Genomic DNA, 12362 nt, shown 5'->3' with positions numbered 1-12362 from the left:
CTGCCACTCCGGGGAGACGGAATGTGAAATGGGGGTGGAGAGGGGTGCAGGACCGATATAAAGCACAAGTCACATTCGATGCCACCTTTTATTTTGTTCATTCGCCACTGGCAGCTTCCAGGCTCAATTGAGCTTTGGGATGGATTTTTCTGCATCACAGCCACCCAGAGAGAGGTGGGATGCAGGAAAACCTGCCTGGTTTGATGCAGCCTGTTTGGGGACATCCCAGCAGTGAGTGAGCCAGGAGCGAAGCAGTGCACAGCAATCCCTGTGCTGCCCAGGGCTGGGAGCTGGCTGCACTCTGGAGCTGGCCCCGGCGAAGGCAAATCCGACTGTGTCTTCTTCAGTGGTGCTGAGGTGACAGTTATTAAACCAATCCTCCCACAGCTGCTGCTCATGCAAGGGGTGCCACAAGCGGGGGGATGAGGCACCATGTCCGTGTTCTCCTGCTGTCCCACCAATGCCACCTCATGCTCCCCAACAGCCCCATGCCTTCTCCAGCCTCGGCCAAGGAGCCGTGCCTCAGTTGGGGAGATTTATTTCCTGCGCCCGAGTCGAGCCATCAGCTTGGCATTAGCAGCCGCCTTGGCCTGAAGCTCTCTCTCTCTGGCCAGGTCAAGCAGGATTTGCAGTACATGGGTGGGGACATCAAGTGACAGGGACAGCTTTCGCACCTTTTTCCTGGGAGCAGGTGTCTTGGTGGCCGAGCTCATTGGCTGTAGCAATGCTTGTCTTGCTGACTCCTCTAGCAGCAGCGGGCTGGCTTTGTCTGGATGAGACCCTTCCCTAGAGCCAGGATTGCTCATTTCATCAAGACCCGGCAGCATCTTGTTAGTGCTGGTGGTTTCCTGCTTTGTGAGCTTGCCTCCGTCTCCAGCTTGAGGGGCCAATGAGAGCGACTCATGGCTTGGCCCCTTCCAGGCTCTCCCTGGCGCCCCAAGGACCACCAGGAAGGTGAGCAGCATCCTGCAGCGCAGCCTGACCAGGGGTGCCTGTGGGGAGCACACAGACAGCACTGAGTATTGTCCACCTAGCCCACTGTCGTGGTCCCCAAGGTAGGACACATTGCTGCCAGGTGGAATACACAGAGCCCCTGCTCCCAACGCCAGTTGACCATGGAATCGTAGAACAATTTGGGAACTTTAAAAGTCATCTAGTCCAACCCTCTTGCAGTGACAGAGCTGGGACATCTTCAACCAGATCAGGTTGCTCAGAGCCCCATCCAACCTGACCTTGATTGTTTCCAGTGATGGGGCAGCAGCTATCACCTCTCTGTTCAATGTCTGGCACAAGTTGATCTCACCTCTCTTTTGGGGAGCCTTCAGTTTTCCACCCCAATTTTAATCTTTTTGCAGGTGTGTTGGCGTTCTAAGGAGGCTGAATGGGCTGTGGGAAGCAGATCAGGTGGGTATCCCTGTCCTTTCCTGCAGCCCCTGGCCAGATGTTGGCTGTCCCCACCATTTCACACTCTCTAGCCCTTTGCTGCCCAAGGGAAGCAAAATTCCCACCCAAGGGGAGCAACATTCCCACCCAAGGGGTGGCAGCACAGGGACTGCAGCCACTCCCCAGCCCAGAGCTGCCCTTTGGCCAGGGAAGCATGACATGATCTGTGTTTCAGGGCCAGGCAGGCTGTGGGGATTTCCTCTTCCCACACCTTCCCTAGCAGATGCCATCCTGCCACAGAGCTGCTGAGCTGTTTGGGTCAAAAGCTACTGCACAGGGAGTGACACAAGCAACGTGACCTAAAATACAGAGCAAATCAGTGGCAGTAGGGTGACGAGGGCACAAGTCTGGCCATGTGCACTGAGCTATCCCGAACCTCAGCAGCTTTCTCTGCCCTGTGTCCCTCACCCTGGTGCTAAGGAGGACCCCAGGAGATGTAGGATGCTGTGCCGTGGGGTGAGGGTCAGTGCAGGTACAGGGGCAAAGCCGCACAAAACCTGCTGTATGGCTGCCTCTCCCCGACATCAGTCACCTAACGGGGTTTGCCCAGCTGGAAGGAGAGCAGTGAAAGGCATCCAGCCTCCTGCAACACATCTTTAAAGCAAAACCCTTTGGAAAGTACCAGACCATGCAGCTGGAGATGGTTTAACTAGCTGGGAAGAGAGTAGTGAAAAGCATCCAGCCCCCTGCAACCCATTTCCTAGCGAAACCCCACTGGAAAGCACCACCAAACGGTGCAGGCTCACCATTTCCAGCAGGTCCTTGTCCTCTTGATGTTCTGGCAATGCTCCTGGTGTGCAGGGACCATGAGCTGGGGGGTTTGTCCCACTCCCCGCTGAGCCCCAGTTCTTATCCTGCCCCCAGCTCCACCTCTGACCCGCAGAGGGGGTGATGGTGACACATGGTGTTGGGGACACACGATGTTATTAATACATTTTGCCTAATAGCAGATGAAATCATCCTGGACTGTGGGTGGGTGTTTGCCCCCCTCAGCTCCATTCACTGTGTTTGGAGGAGATTCCAGAAACCTCAGGCAGCTCAGGCATAATCGCTTCACAGCTAACTTGTGAGATGGTTTTTATGCATCTAATTGAGCCTTCTTGCTCCTGTCTTGGTAAATGGCTTAAGGAAAGGATTCGTTACTGCTGGCCGGTGTCTGTGGCACTGACAGCGAGTGCCAGCCTCCCTGGCATTGTGCTGCACAAGGCTCCTGGATGTTTCCTAGTACCAGTGTGGCACTGGTGTCCTGATTGACTCCCTGGCCACGGACAGCTGGGGGACATTGCTGGAGACACATCACCTCTCCACTGTGCCAACCACGGAGTGCTGCTTGGACCACTTGTTTGCAGCCAGCTGCACCAGTCCAACCACAACAGCACTGGTTTGCAGCCCACTTTTAACCAGTTCAACCAGGACACCACTGGTTTGCAGCCCACTTTTAACCAGTTCAACCAGGACACCACTGGATTGCAGCCCACCTGCACCAGTCCAGCCTGGCCCAGCCCCTCCAACAGCCGCCTGCTGTGGGTAGCAGCCTGCATCGTTGTGGGGTGAGACCCACACAGAAGGGTTTTGACCCAACGTTCCCTCCTTAGAGGCTGTAGGAGCACTTAGGGGCTCTCCCAGGCCAGGCAGGTACCTGTGTGAGATGAGTTTGTTGGAGCTCAGCCTGGAGGGCTGCCAGGGCAAGAAGCCAGGGCTCAGACCACTGCGGGTCTTGCCTACCCTGTGGCCACAGGGTGCCCCATGCCATGCCAGCCTCTCCAGTGGCAGCAGGCAGAGGAAATAACACCAGCTCTGTTCCTCCTCGCGGAAGCAGCCAGGAACTCACCCCCACAGCTTGTCATTGTAGCCAAAATTAGCCGGCGGCACTGATTCACCCAGTGCATCACACAGCACCGCAGCCTCGCGTGCTGACACGTCACTGCCTCGCCAGGGGGTCATGGCCTGGCTTGCGTCAACTGGCCATGTGTTGGGCACAGGGATGGGGCACCGGGATCCCCGGGAGGATAAGGACTCCCAGTCAGCGCTGTTGGCAATGAGCAGTTGGGAAGGGCATCACTCTTGGCTCAAGAGCTGGCCCCACGCTCCACAGGCATCTCTGGTGGCGCAGCAAGAAGGGCAGCATCTCCCCGTGAGCGCAGCTTTAATATCACAGTCCCCCCTGCATTGGTACACATATACATTCGCTGTATACAGATATACACACAGAGCAGCGGTAGATACGGGTACCAGAAAGCCCACCCAGCAGCCCCACAGCCCCCCGGGCTCTGAGGCATTGGGGAGCACGTTCACACTCAGCCCTGGAGCTGTAGGGAAGCAGGGGCTGCAGACCTCTGTGAGCTGACATCACTTTCATGAAGCCTTTGAGAGTGAGCGTAGGAGAGCAGGAACCTCCTCTAACATAGCACCATCCTCAGGGTTTCCCCGTTGAGTCAGGGAGCGCAGGGGAGCACCCCTGGATTAAAGACAGACGCGCTGCTGGCAGGCGTTTGACCTGGAGTGCAGCACACAGAGAAAGCCTCCAGCCCTCCTGCAGCTCTTTGCCAAACCATTGCAGCCACAAAAGGGCCCTGGTTTGGTCCTGGTTGAGGTTAAGGTGAAATTTATTCAGATGGAGCTGGTTGCAGGGTGGGGATGAGGGATGCTGCAGGGAGGCACTGGCTGGCCCAGGCATGCAGGCAACCTCCCCCAGCAGAGAGTGGGGAGCAGGGACCGGTTGGAGACCCAGGGTGGGGCAGGGAAGGAAGCAAGTGCATTAGATGAAGGAATGGGAGGTAAATCATGCCAAGTCCCAGCTCCACTCCCAGGCTGCTGGAGAGGAGGTGTGGTGCCAAGAGCCATCCCCTTGGCAGCAAATAAGTTAAAGATCAAACTGGGAACAGCCCAGGAAAACTCTAGCTGTGAAAGAGTTTTAAGAGCCTTGGAGGGGGTGTGGATTCTCATTTGATATAGATTTCACCTTAACGGACAATAAAACTGACATGAAAGGAAAAACCCATGAGCAGCAAAAAGACATGTTAGAAATAGCACCAGGTTCCTGCCAGGTGGGCATGTCGTCCCTGCTACCGCGGGCAGCCCAGCCCTGGCTGGGGCAGCAGTGGGGCCCCACTGCCAGGCAGGCCTGCCTGCCGAGACACTGTCTGTGCCTACGTGTTCGGCTGCCCTCCCTCCTCGCTGCCACCAACACTGCGGGCACCTGCAGAGAGAAGAGAGGTGGCATCTGAGGTGGGGGACCAGCACTGTCCCCCCAGCTCTGCATTGGCCGAGCCCACGGCACCAGGTGGGATGCTGCCAGTGCCAGTGGGCGTGCGGCACCGTGCCTACCTGCTGCTGGGTACCGCCTACAGTGCCACTCGCACTCCTCCTTGCTGTCGAAGCGGTTGAAGTTGCCCCGACAGCCGCTGTAGACGAAGGGCCGGCACTCGGTGACTCTTTGGTTGTAGTACCAGCGCAGCGTGTAGCGCTGGCAGTCCCCCTCATCCAGCGGCAGGCTGCAGGAATCCGCTGCGGGGACAAACGGCGATGGTGAGGGCAGGCAGGAGCCAGCAGCACCCCGGGCATGGAAGCAGCCAGACCCACTTGGCAGAGGAGAAGAAACCACAGAAGAAGGCTCCTGGCTGGAGCACAGGCAGGGTTTGGCTGGAGGGGACATCTCCATGCCCTACCCAAGGGTGGGGCATGAGGCCAGAAGACTGCTCTGAGCAAGCCCTCTCCCAGGGGCAGTTCCCAGCAAATGCTGGAGAGAGAGCTGAGAAGGAGGTAGCATAGGGACATGACAGCCACAGGGTGCCTTTGAAGGGACCGTCTGCATGCTGCTGCTGCTGCTGCTGCCACCAGGGCTTCCCTGCTCCCCTGGAGGTTTTGGGATCCCCTCCTGCAGCTCATTACCAGGAGCACAGGAAACCTGCGAGGGGCAGCAGGTCCCACTGGCTGAGCAAACCACCTATCACTGATGGTGACGGGTTCAGTGAGGAGAACAGAGTGTACATAGCATGCACAGCATGGTGCATCCCGCCTAGGTGCCAGTGAGAGGGCTGCAAATCCCAAATCCCCACAGCCAGAGGGCTGCAAATCCCAAATTCCCCCAGCTGGAGGGTACAGGGACTGCTGACAGACAGGATGTGGAGACACTGCCCCAACAAAGCCTGGGCAGCGCAGCAGTTGCCCCCAGCTGCTCCATCCTTGGTCCCAGGCAGGCACATGGAAGCTCACCACCCACTGTGGGCTGCTCTAAGCTGTCCATCTCTGGGACCTCATCGTAGTCCTCCTCCTCCTCTGCATACACGCTGTCATACTCGAGGTCATCAGTGTTGAGCATGACCTGTCTGTCCTGCCCTGAAAGACAGTGCTGGGCATGAACAGCCTTTGCCTTCCTCTCCATCTTGCTCCCCCCAAGCCCCAGCTCTGCACATGCCTGCACACACACAGAACACACCTGTGCACACTTGCACACACACACACATGTATGCACACACACTCCCTCCCTGCTGCCCCCTCTTCTCCCACTCTTTAATTAAATCCCCCGGGTCAGGCAGCTTGGCCACTGATGGATGATCAGTGCCTGTGTGTTGAGGGCCGGGACATGACCGGCCACACACACAGAGAAGGGGAAAAGGGGGACAGGGACTAAAAGCACAGGGATGACACTCACCCTCCTCTTCCTCAGTATGTGACAACTTGAGCACTGGGACTGCCTGAGCGCTGCCAGCAGGGAATGGCTGGGTGGGGAAGGGCCCTGCGAGGGAGAAGGATGTGGCACAGGCATCAGGGAGGAGGTAAGGGAGCCTGGGGCGCTTCTCCTCCACCTCCCAAGGGGAAGCCACCCCTTGCAGGTGTGGAGCAGCCCAGCACTGCTCTGGCACTGCTGCAGCCTGCGTGGGTACATGACCAGGGAGGGAAGACCTGGGACACCTCCTCCTCTCCTGCACCACAGTCTAGGGCTGCCAGGGGCTCCCAGAGCAGAGACAGGCAGGAGAAGCCGCTGCCCAGCAAGAAAGCGCCTGCTGGAAGCCCAGCAGGATGGGAATGATGATGATGGGGATGATAATGATGGGGATGGGGAGGCACATACGCCCACAGGGCCAGATTCTGTGGGTCATGGGGGCTCTCCATCACCTGTTTGGCGGTGGTCCCTCTCCTGGCGGACAATTCTTCCTCCTCCCTGGGTAGAGTGGAGGCTGCTCCTGGCCTGAGCACCCCAGCCTCCTTGGAGAGAAAGCACCCACCTCATTCCAGCCAACTCTTTGCCTGTCCCTCCATCCCAGTCCTCCAGCTCACCCTTCTCTCCAGCAGTCCTAGCCCTGCAAGCTCGCTTGCCCTAGATGTGGCGCCCAAGCATGGGTGGGGCATAGTCCCCCTCATCCCTTCTCAATCGGGCAGTGCCTGGACCCCACTGGCACCATCCTGAACCAACTGCCCCTGGAGATCCCTGCTTCTGCCATGGTCCAACCCTCCTCCATGGGCATGGTCCCATGCTGATGTCAGCCCTGACCAAAGGGGGTTCAGGGATGTCCCAGAGGGTCACAGCTGCCTTTCAGCCCCACCAAAAGCAGCAGCACACATGGGTGCTGGGACCCTTTTGGAACCACAAGCACAGGGCAGAGGTGTAGGAAGGGAAAGCCACAACCTGAGTGCTCACGTGGATCCTGACGCCGTGGGAAGTGGCCGCCGCAGGCTGCAGGAGAGATGATGGAAGGGGTCAGGGGCAACAGGGGACCAACGCCCCAGCTCTGGGGCAGTGCAGTGGGGATGCTCACCACAGTGCTGGTTCATCTCCTGCCTAACGAAGGCGCGGATCTCCTCCTCCTGTTGGGCACATGGAGGGGTGAAGGACAGGGATGGTACAATTAGAGAGGAGGAAAAACCCTTTCACCAGGCCCACGTGCCAGAGCAGAACCCAGAGGTGAGGGAAACCCCTCCCAGTGGCAGAGGAATAGATCCAGCACCCCATCTCACCCAGAGTGCCACAAGCCCGTGCCAGCACCTGCCTGGCTCCTTACCGTCATGCCCGGCTCCCCTTTCTCCCCACGGAGCCCCTGTGTGCCGGGACTGCCCTAGGGACAAGGAGATCGGAGGTGGGAGGCTGCCCCGGCTGGGGCTCACCCACTCGTGGCCGAGCACCTGCTCACCCACCTGCTCTCCTCTCTCACCAGGGATTCCGGGCACGCCACGGGCCCCCAGCACTGACTGTCCAGGGGGGCCTCTCTCCCCCTGCAAAGATCAGGTATGTGCTCAGGGTCTGGCAGGCAGCTCAGGAGCCTCTCTGCCCTCCCTCAGTACCACGGATGTACTGCTCTTCCCATCCCAGCATGCCAGGGTCACCTGCACAGGCGGGGATGGGAACAGGGACATTTCCAGCCCAGCCCCGGGACAAGCAGGGTCTCAACCTCCCAAGCTCCCATCCCCAGTGCAAGGGGGCAAAAGGGAGGACCACAAAACCAGCGAGCTGGCAGACAGAGCTGGGATGCAGCTCCTGATGCCACCAGCCTCTCATGCTCTCTGGTGAAGGGGCCCTCATCCCATCACAGCACCCAGAAGGGGACCAGCCACCTGCAGTGGGGACTCACCTTCTGGCCCTGCATGCCTTCAGGACCTCGTGGGCCAACACTTCCTGGAGGTCCAGGGGGACCAGGAGCACCATCACTGCCCCGGGGACCAGGGCTACCGATAACACCAGGAGCGCCCTGCAGGAGAGCGGAGGGTGAGGCTAGGGGTGCCAGAACGCCCTGGCCTAGAGCAGGTACCATGGGCATCCTCCGACCCCACAGCTGGGCAGACCCAAAGCATCAGCACCAGTGCCTTGTTGTAAAGAGTGGGGATTTGTCATCACTCATAGCTTAGTGACATAATTTAGAGCAATGCTGGATGGGTCTTCTGGCAGCACTGGGCTCTGATGTTCTTCAGACCAAGGCGAGACCCTAGGAAAAGCAACGTGGAGCAATGCTTCCCTTTCCAGCCCACTCACCCGGTCTCCTTTCTCCCCTTGGTCTCCTTTGGCTCCCTGCTGCCCGTCAAATCCTCGGTCACCCTGCGAAGAGGAAGGGGTGGGCAGTGTGGGGCAGGCAGCAGGGTGCTCAAGTGCCAGCACAGCTTTTCCCAGCACTGCCTTGACCTACCTTGGGTCCCATGAGCCCCTCCTTCCCAGGGATGCCCGGTGGTCCAGACAGACCCAGCTCTCCCTGGGGAACAAAGCAGCCACCTGTCAGCCAGCAGCCAAGCATCGCCAACCCACCCCGGCACCAGCGCAGTGCTTACCGGCTCGCCTTTCCTCCCTGGCAGCCCCGAGCGCCCTGGGATCCCCGGCTCTCCCTACAGTGGGCAGGAGAGAGGCAAGGAGGTCAGTCCTGCACCCCGCAGTGCTCAGCCCCAAGCTGCGGGCAGAGGAGGGGACCCCGTGCCCCTGCTGTGGGGCCGAGGTCTGGCCTCAGCCATCTCCCTGCTCCCACTGGCTGGCGGAGGGGATCCAAAGGGCAGCAGCCTCCAGGCAACATCCAGGCTCCTGCGGCACCCCACAGGCACCCACTCACCTTCTCGCCCTTGTCCCCATCGAGGCCACAGGCGCCTTTCATGCCCCGGTCACCCTGTGAGGATGAGGAGGGGAGTCAGCTCCAGGCCGAGCTGGTGAGGGCCCTGGCTGGGAGCGCACTGGCAGGCAGAGACCAACCCACCTTGGGGCCACGCATGCCCAGGGGTCCCATGTCCCCCTTCTCTCCCCGGGCTCCAGGGATCCCATCACGGCCGGGTTGGCCCTGTGGGAAAGCACACAGTGTGATGAGGGTCTGCTCTTGGCCAATAAAGGGGTGACAGCAGCACCAAGACACAGCTCCTCACCGGCTCACCAGGCTCTCCTGATGCTCCGACCTCTCCCTGCGGAAGGCAATGACATGGATCAGGGCTGGCAAGGGGTACAGTGTCCCCAGCACCCTCCAGAAGCTGCGTGTGACCTGCCCCTCACCTTCTGTCCGCCAGGGCCACGTGCTCCAGGGAAGCCTGCAGAGCCCTTCTCGCCATGCTCACCCCTCATCCCCTGCAAGCAGAAACACAGATCAACACAGAGCAGGAGGGAGAGCTCCAGCAATGGCATGGCCATGGTGGCCTCCAAGGCTGGCTCTGCTGGAGTGCCAAGCACTATGTGTGGGGCACAGGGATGCCACCATGCCCCAGTCCCTCCATCCATTGTCCTGCTGCAACCCTCAGTGGTCCCCAACCCAGCAGCCCTGAGCCACAAGCCCTTCCAGCCCCGTACCTTCTCTCCGGGCATGCCTTGCTCCCCCTTGTCACCCTTGTCCCCTTCCATGCCCTTCAGACCACGGTCGCCCTGCAAAGGGGAAACACAGGGAGGAATCAGGGAGACAAAGGAGAGAGGATGATGTGCTCTGCGAGTCAGGGTCCCTCAGCAGTGCGAAGCCCTCCCAGTTCTCCTGGCAGGCAAGGGGGGGCTGTCCTGTACTGCCTGGGAGGTGGGGGTGCGGGATCAAGTCCCCGGGGCTGCAAGCTGCCCTGTGCCATGTGTAGGGCAAGCAGGACCCTGGGGAGGTGGGAAGCACAGGAGGGTCCCTGCCCATCAGGGCAAGAGGGATTACACAGACGGGGGCAGGGGGATGGGGACAGCTCTTACCGGCTCCCCTTTGCTGCCCCGTGCTCCAGCAGGCCCCTCCACCACCACAGTATCACCCTGCACATGGAAAGGAGAGAGGTGGAGGTGAGCAAGGGGGATAGTGTTGCTGCCCGCCCTCCCACTGCCTCCCATCCTGAGGACTCACTTTATCTCCTTTGGGCCCTGGGAGTCCAATGTCTCCCTGCGAGGAAGAGGAGATGGTGAGATCGTGCCAGGATGCACCACAGGGAGTGGCAATGCCTCCCTGGGGACCCTTACCCCTGCCCCTGGAGGTGCATCATACAACTCCCCAGCTCTCCAGCCCCTAAAGTCCCCTACCTTGTCCCCACGCTCCCCACGGATCCCAGGCAAGCCCTGTGGGAGAGAGGAGATGGGTGGTCAGGGAAGGTCTCAGCTGGGGCTGCAGCTGGGGAGGCGAGTATTTACCGCAGGTCCCCGATCCCCTTCTGGCCCTGGGCGTCCATCTTCACCCTATGAGAAGAAAGGGATGTGAGTAGGGGGTCTAGGATGGGGTCCCCCTGTGTCACCCCACCCCGGGGCCAGGCTCGCTGTCCCTACAAAGCTGGATCATGGGATTTCCTGTCCCTCGTGGTGGGGACACAGGGGGAGGATGCAGGGGGTCCAGGGTGGTACCTACCCGTGGCCCTGGGTCTCCACGCTCGCCTCTGGCTCCTGGCAGCCCGGCCCCTGGGGCACCCTGCCAGGGGAAAGGCAAGAGCTCATCAGTGTCCTTGCTGCCCACCGCTCCTCCCAGCCATGCCATGTCCCCCCTGATGCCCCTGCTGACTCCCGCTGTCCTGCATGCCCAGCACAGACTAGGCTCCCGTGTGCCACCATCCAGAGTGGCTTCAGTATCGCCCAGGGGGTGGCTTCAGCAGCGACACCCCACAAGAGGGGCAGCCCCAAATCCCTCATGTTATAGGGCTGCCCCTGTCCTACCTTGTCACCCTTCAGGCCAGAAGCCCCTTGAATGCCCTAAAAGAAAGAAGAGGGGTGAGCAAGCCACAGGAGGAAGGTGATGCCAAGCACCCCACAAAGTATCCCTGAGGCTTCCACAGCTGCTCCTGTCCCATGCTGGAGGCCCCAGCAATGCCCAGCGCCAGAGTCTGGGGTCAGGAAGGTGCAGGATGCATTCCCATCACCCTGCCCAGGTTGGTGGGGGAGCCGGGGCACAGCCTGCACCCCCAGGGATGCTGTGGCACTGGAGCCCTGTACTCACGGCTGGCCCTGGTGGCCCCACGGGTCCTGGTGGTCCAGGAGTGCCATCTCTCCCGGGAAAGCCGATCAAACCCTGGCAGGGAAATACCAGTGAGCAGGCAGGGACCACGTCCAGGAATCCATGGGGCTTGCAGGGACCCCACTGGTACTGCCCAAAGGTCGCAGACCAGCAAACGTGAGCTATGGCCATAGCCTTTACCCTCTCTCCTGGTGGACCTGGTGGGCCAGGCTGCCCATTGTCTCCTCTGAGGCCAGGCTGCCCTGGTGTCCCAGCGATGCCTGCTAAGCCTGGAGGTCCTGGTGGTCCTGGCAAGCCGAGGTCACCCTAAAGCAGTGAGGAGGAAGATGAAGCCCAGGTAAACAGCACCCAGGAGCATGCTTTTCCCTTAGCCAGCCAAGCTGGGGCAGAATCCAGGCACTGGGCACAGGTCAAGAGCCAGAGGCACAGAGGGACGCAGGGGTTACCTTCAAGCCTGGAGGCCCATCCTGTCCAGGCGGTCCCCGCACACCAACACCTGGCGATCCCTGTGTAGCGGCAGAGCATGCACCGTGCCTCATGGCGGGTGGGCACAAGGGTGCCGGCGGCACCGTGCCACCCAGAACAGCCCCTTAGGCTTGGGGAACACTGCTGGGACCAGGGGACACTTACCTTCTCCCCTTTAGCTCCAGAGGACCCCTTGGCTCCCTGAGAAGACAGCAAGGCACCAGGAAGAGGTGGGCAGTGAGTGGCAGGGACACAACATCCACTGTCCCCAGTGTCCACACCCCAGTCCCGCCATGTGCCTCCTACTCACATCTTCCCCAGGATCTCCCGGTTCCCCAAATCCTCCTGGCTCCCCCTGGCATGGGAAAACAGGTAAAAAGAAGGAACACACAATGATGCATAGCGGGGAGCAACCACAGAGGGACCCTTCAGCTGTGGCCAGGCAGAAGGGGAGCTCACGGCCCCCTCATCACCAGCTCCCCACACAGCGCTCACCTTGTCACCCTTGGGGCCAGGCAAGCCACGGTCACCCTTGGAGCCCTGCCAGGGAGGAGAGCAGTGTGAGGGGACAAGGATGGCCACAGGGCTGGCTCTGCA

General features: G+C 60.3%; 2 protein-coding genes across 2 annotated transcripts in view; both read right to left on the bottom strand.

Annotated features, from left to right (window-relative positions):
• Positions 1 to 107: 107 nt before the first annotated feature.
• Positions 108 to 2302, bottom strand: UCN2 (urocortin 2). Its single transcript, XM_054076908.1, has 2 exons — positions 2190 to 2302; positions 108 to 992 (listed from the first exon to the last, which is right to left on the bottom strand). Exons 1-2 carry the CDS (start codon positions 2190 to 2192, stop codon positions 537 to 539), a joined length of 459 nt encoding a protein of 152 aa, XP_053932883.1. The 5' UTR covers positions 2193 to 2302; the 3' UTR covers positions 108 to 536.
• A 1253-nt stretch (positions 2303 to 3555) lies between these two features.
• COL7A1 (collagen type VII alpha 1 chain) overlaps positions 3556 to 12362 on the bottom strand; it is a 30405-nt gene continuing 21598 nt past the window's right edge. Inside the window, 30 exon segments of the mRNA XM_054076864.1 lie at positions 3556 to 4642; positions 4771 to 4950; positions 5659 to 5781; positions 6098 to 6181; positions 6562 to 6651; positions 7073 to 7120; positions 7203 to 7251; positions 7446 to 7499; positions 7579 to 7656; positions 8013 to 8129; positions 8411 to 8473; positions 8562 to 8624; positions 8701 to 8754; positions 8973 to 9026; positions 9114 to 9194; positions 9277 to 9312; positions 9401 to 9472; positions 9692 to 9763; positions 10064 to 10120; positions 10209 to 10244; positions 10382 to 10417; positions 10490 to 10534; positions 10701 to 10760; positions 11003 to 11038; positions 11283 to 11354; positions 11481 to 11606; positions 11747 to 11806; positions 11931 to 11966; positions 12076 to 12120; positions 12261 to 12305. Of these exon segments, the coding sequence (XP_053932839.1) occupies positions 4593 to 4642; positions 4771 to 4950; positions 5659 to 5781; positions 6098 to 6181; positions 6562 to 6651; positions 7073 to 7120; positions 7203 to 7251; positions 7446 to 7499; positions 7579 to 7656; positions 8013 to 8129; positions 8411 to 8473; positions 8562 to 8624; positions 8701 to 8754; positions 8973 to 9026; positions 9114 to 9194; positions 9277 to 9312; positions 9401 to 9472; positions 9692 to 9763; positions 10064 to 10120; positions 10209 to 10244; positions 10382 to 10417; positions 10490 to 10534; positions 10701 to 10760; positions 11003 to 11038; positions 11283 to 11354; positions 11481 to 11606; positions 11747 to 11806; positions 11931 to 11966; positions 12076 to 12120; positions 12261 to 12305 (2022 nt within the window). The 3' untranslated portion in view covers positions 3556 to 4592.

Source organism: Cuculus canorus, chromosome 11 (genome assembly GCF_017976375.1).
Source record: "Cuculus canorus isolate bCucCan1 chromosome 11, bCucCan1.pri, whole genome shotgun sequence".
NCBI lineage: Eukaryota > Metazoa > Chordata > Aves > Cuculiformes > Cuculidae > Cuculus > Cuculus canorus.
Note: the sequence above shows the minus strand (reverse complement) of the source record. Positions and strands in the feature narration are given on the sequence as shown.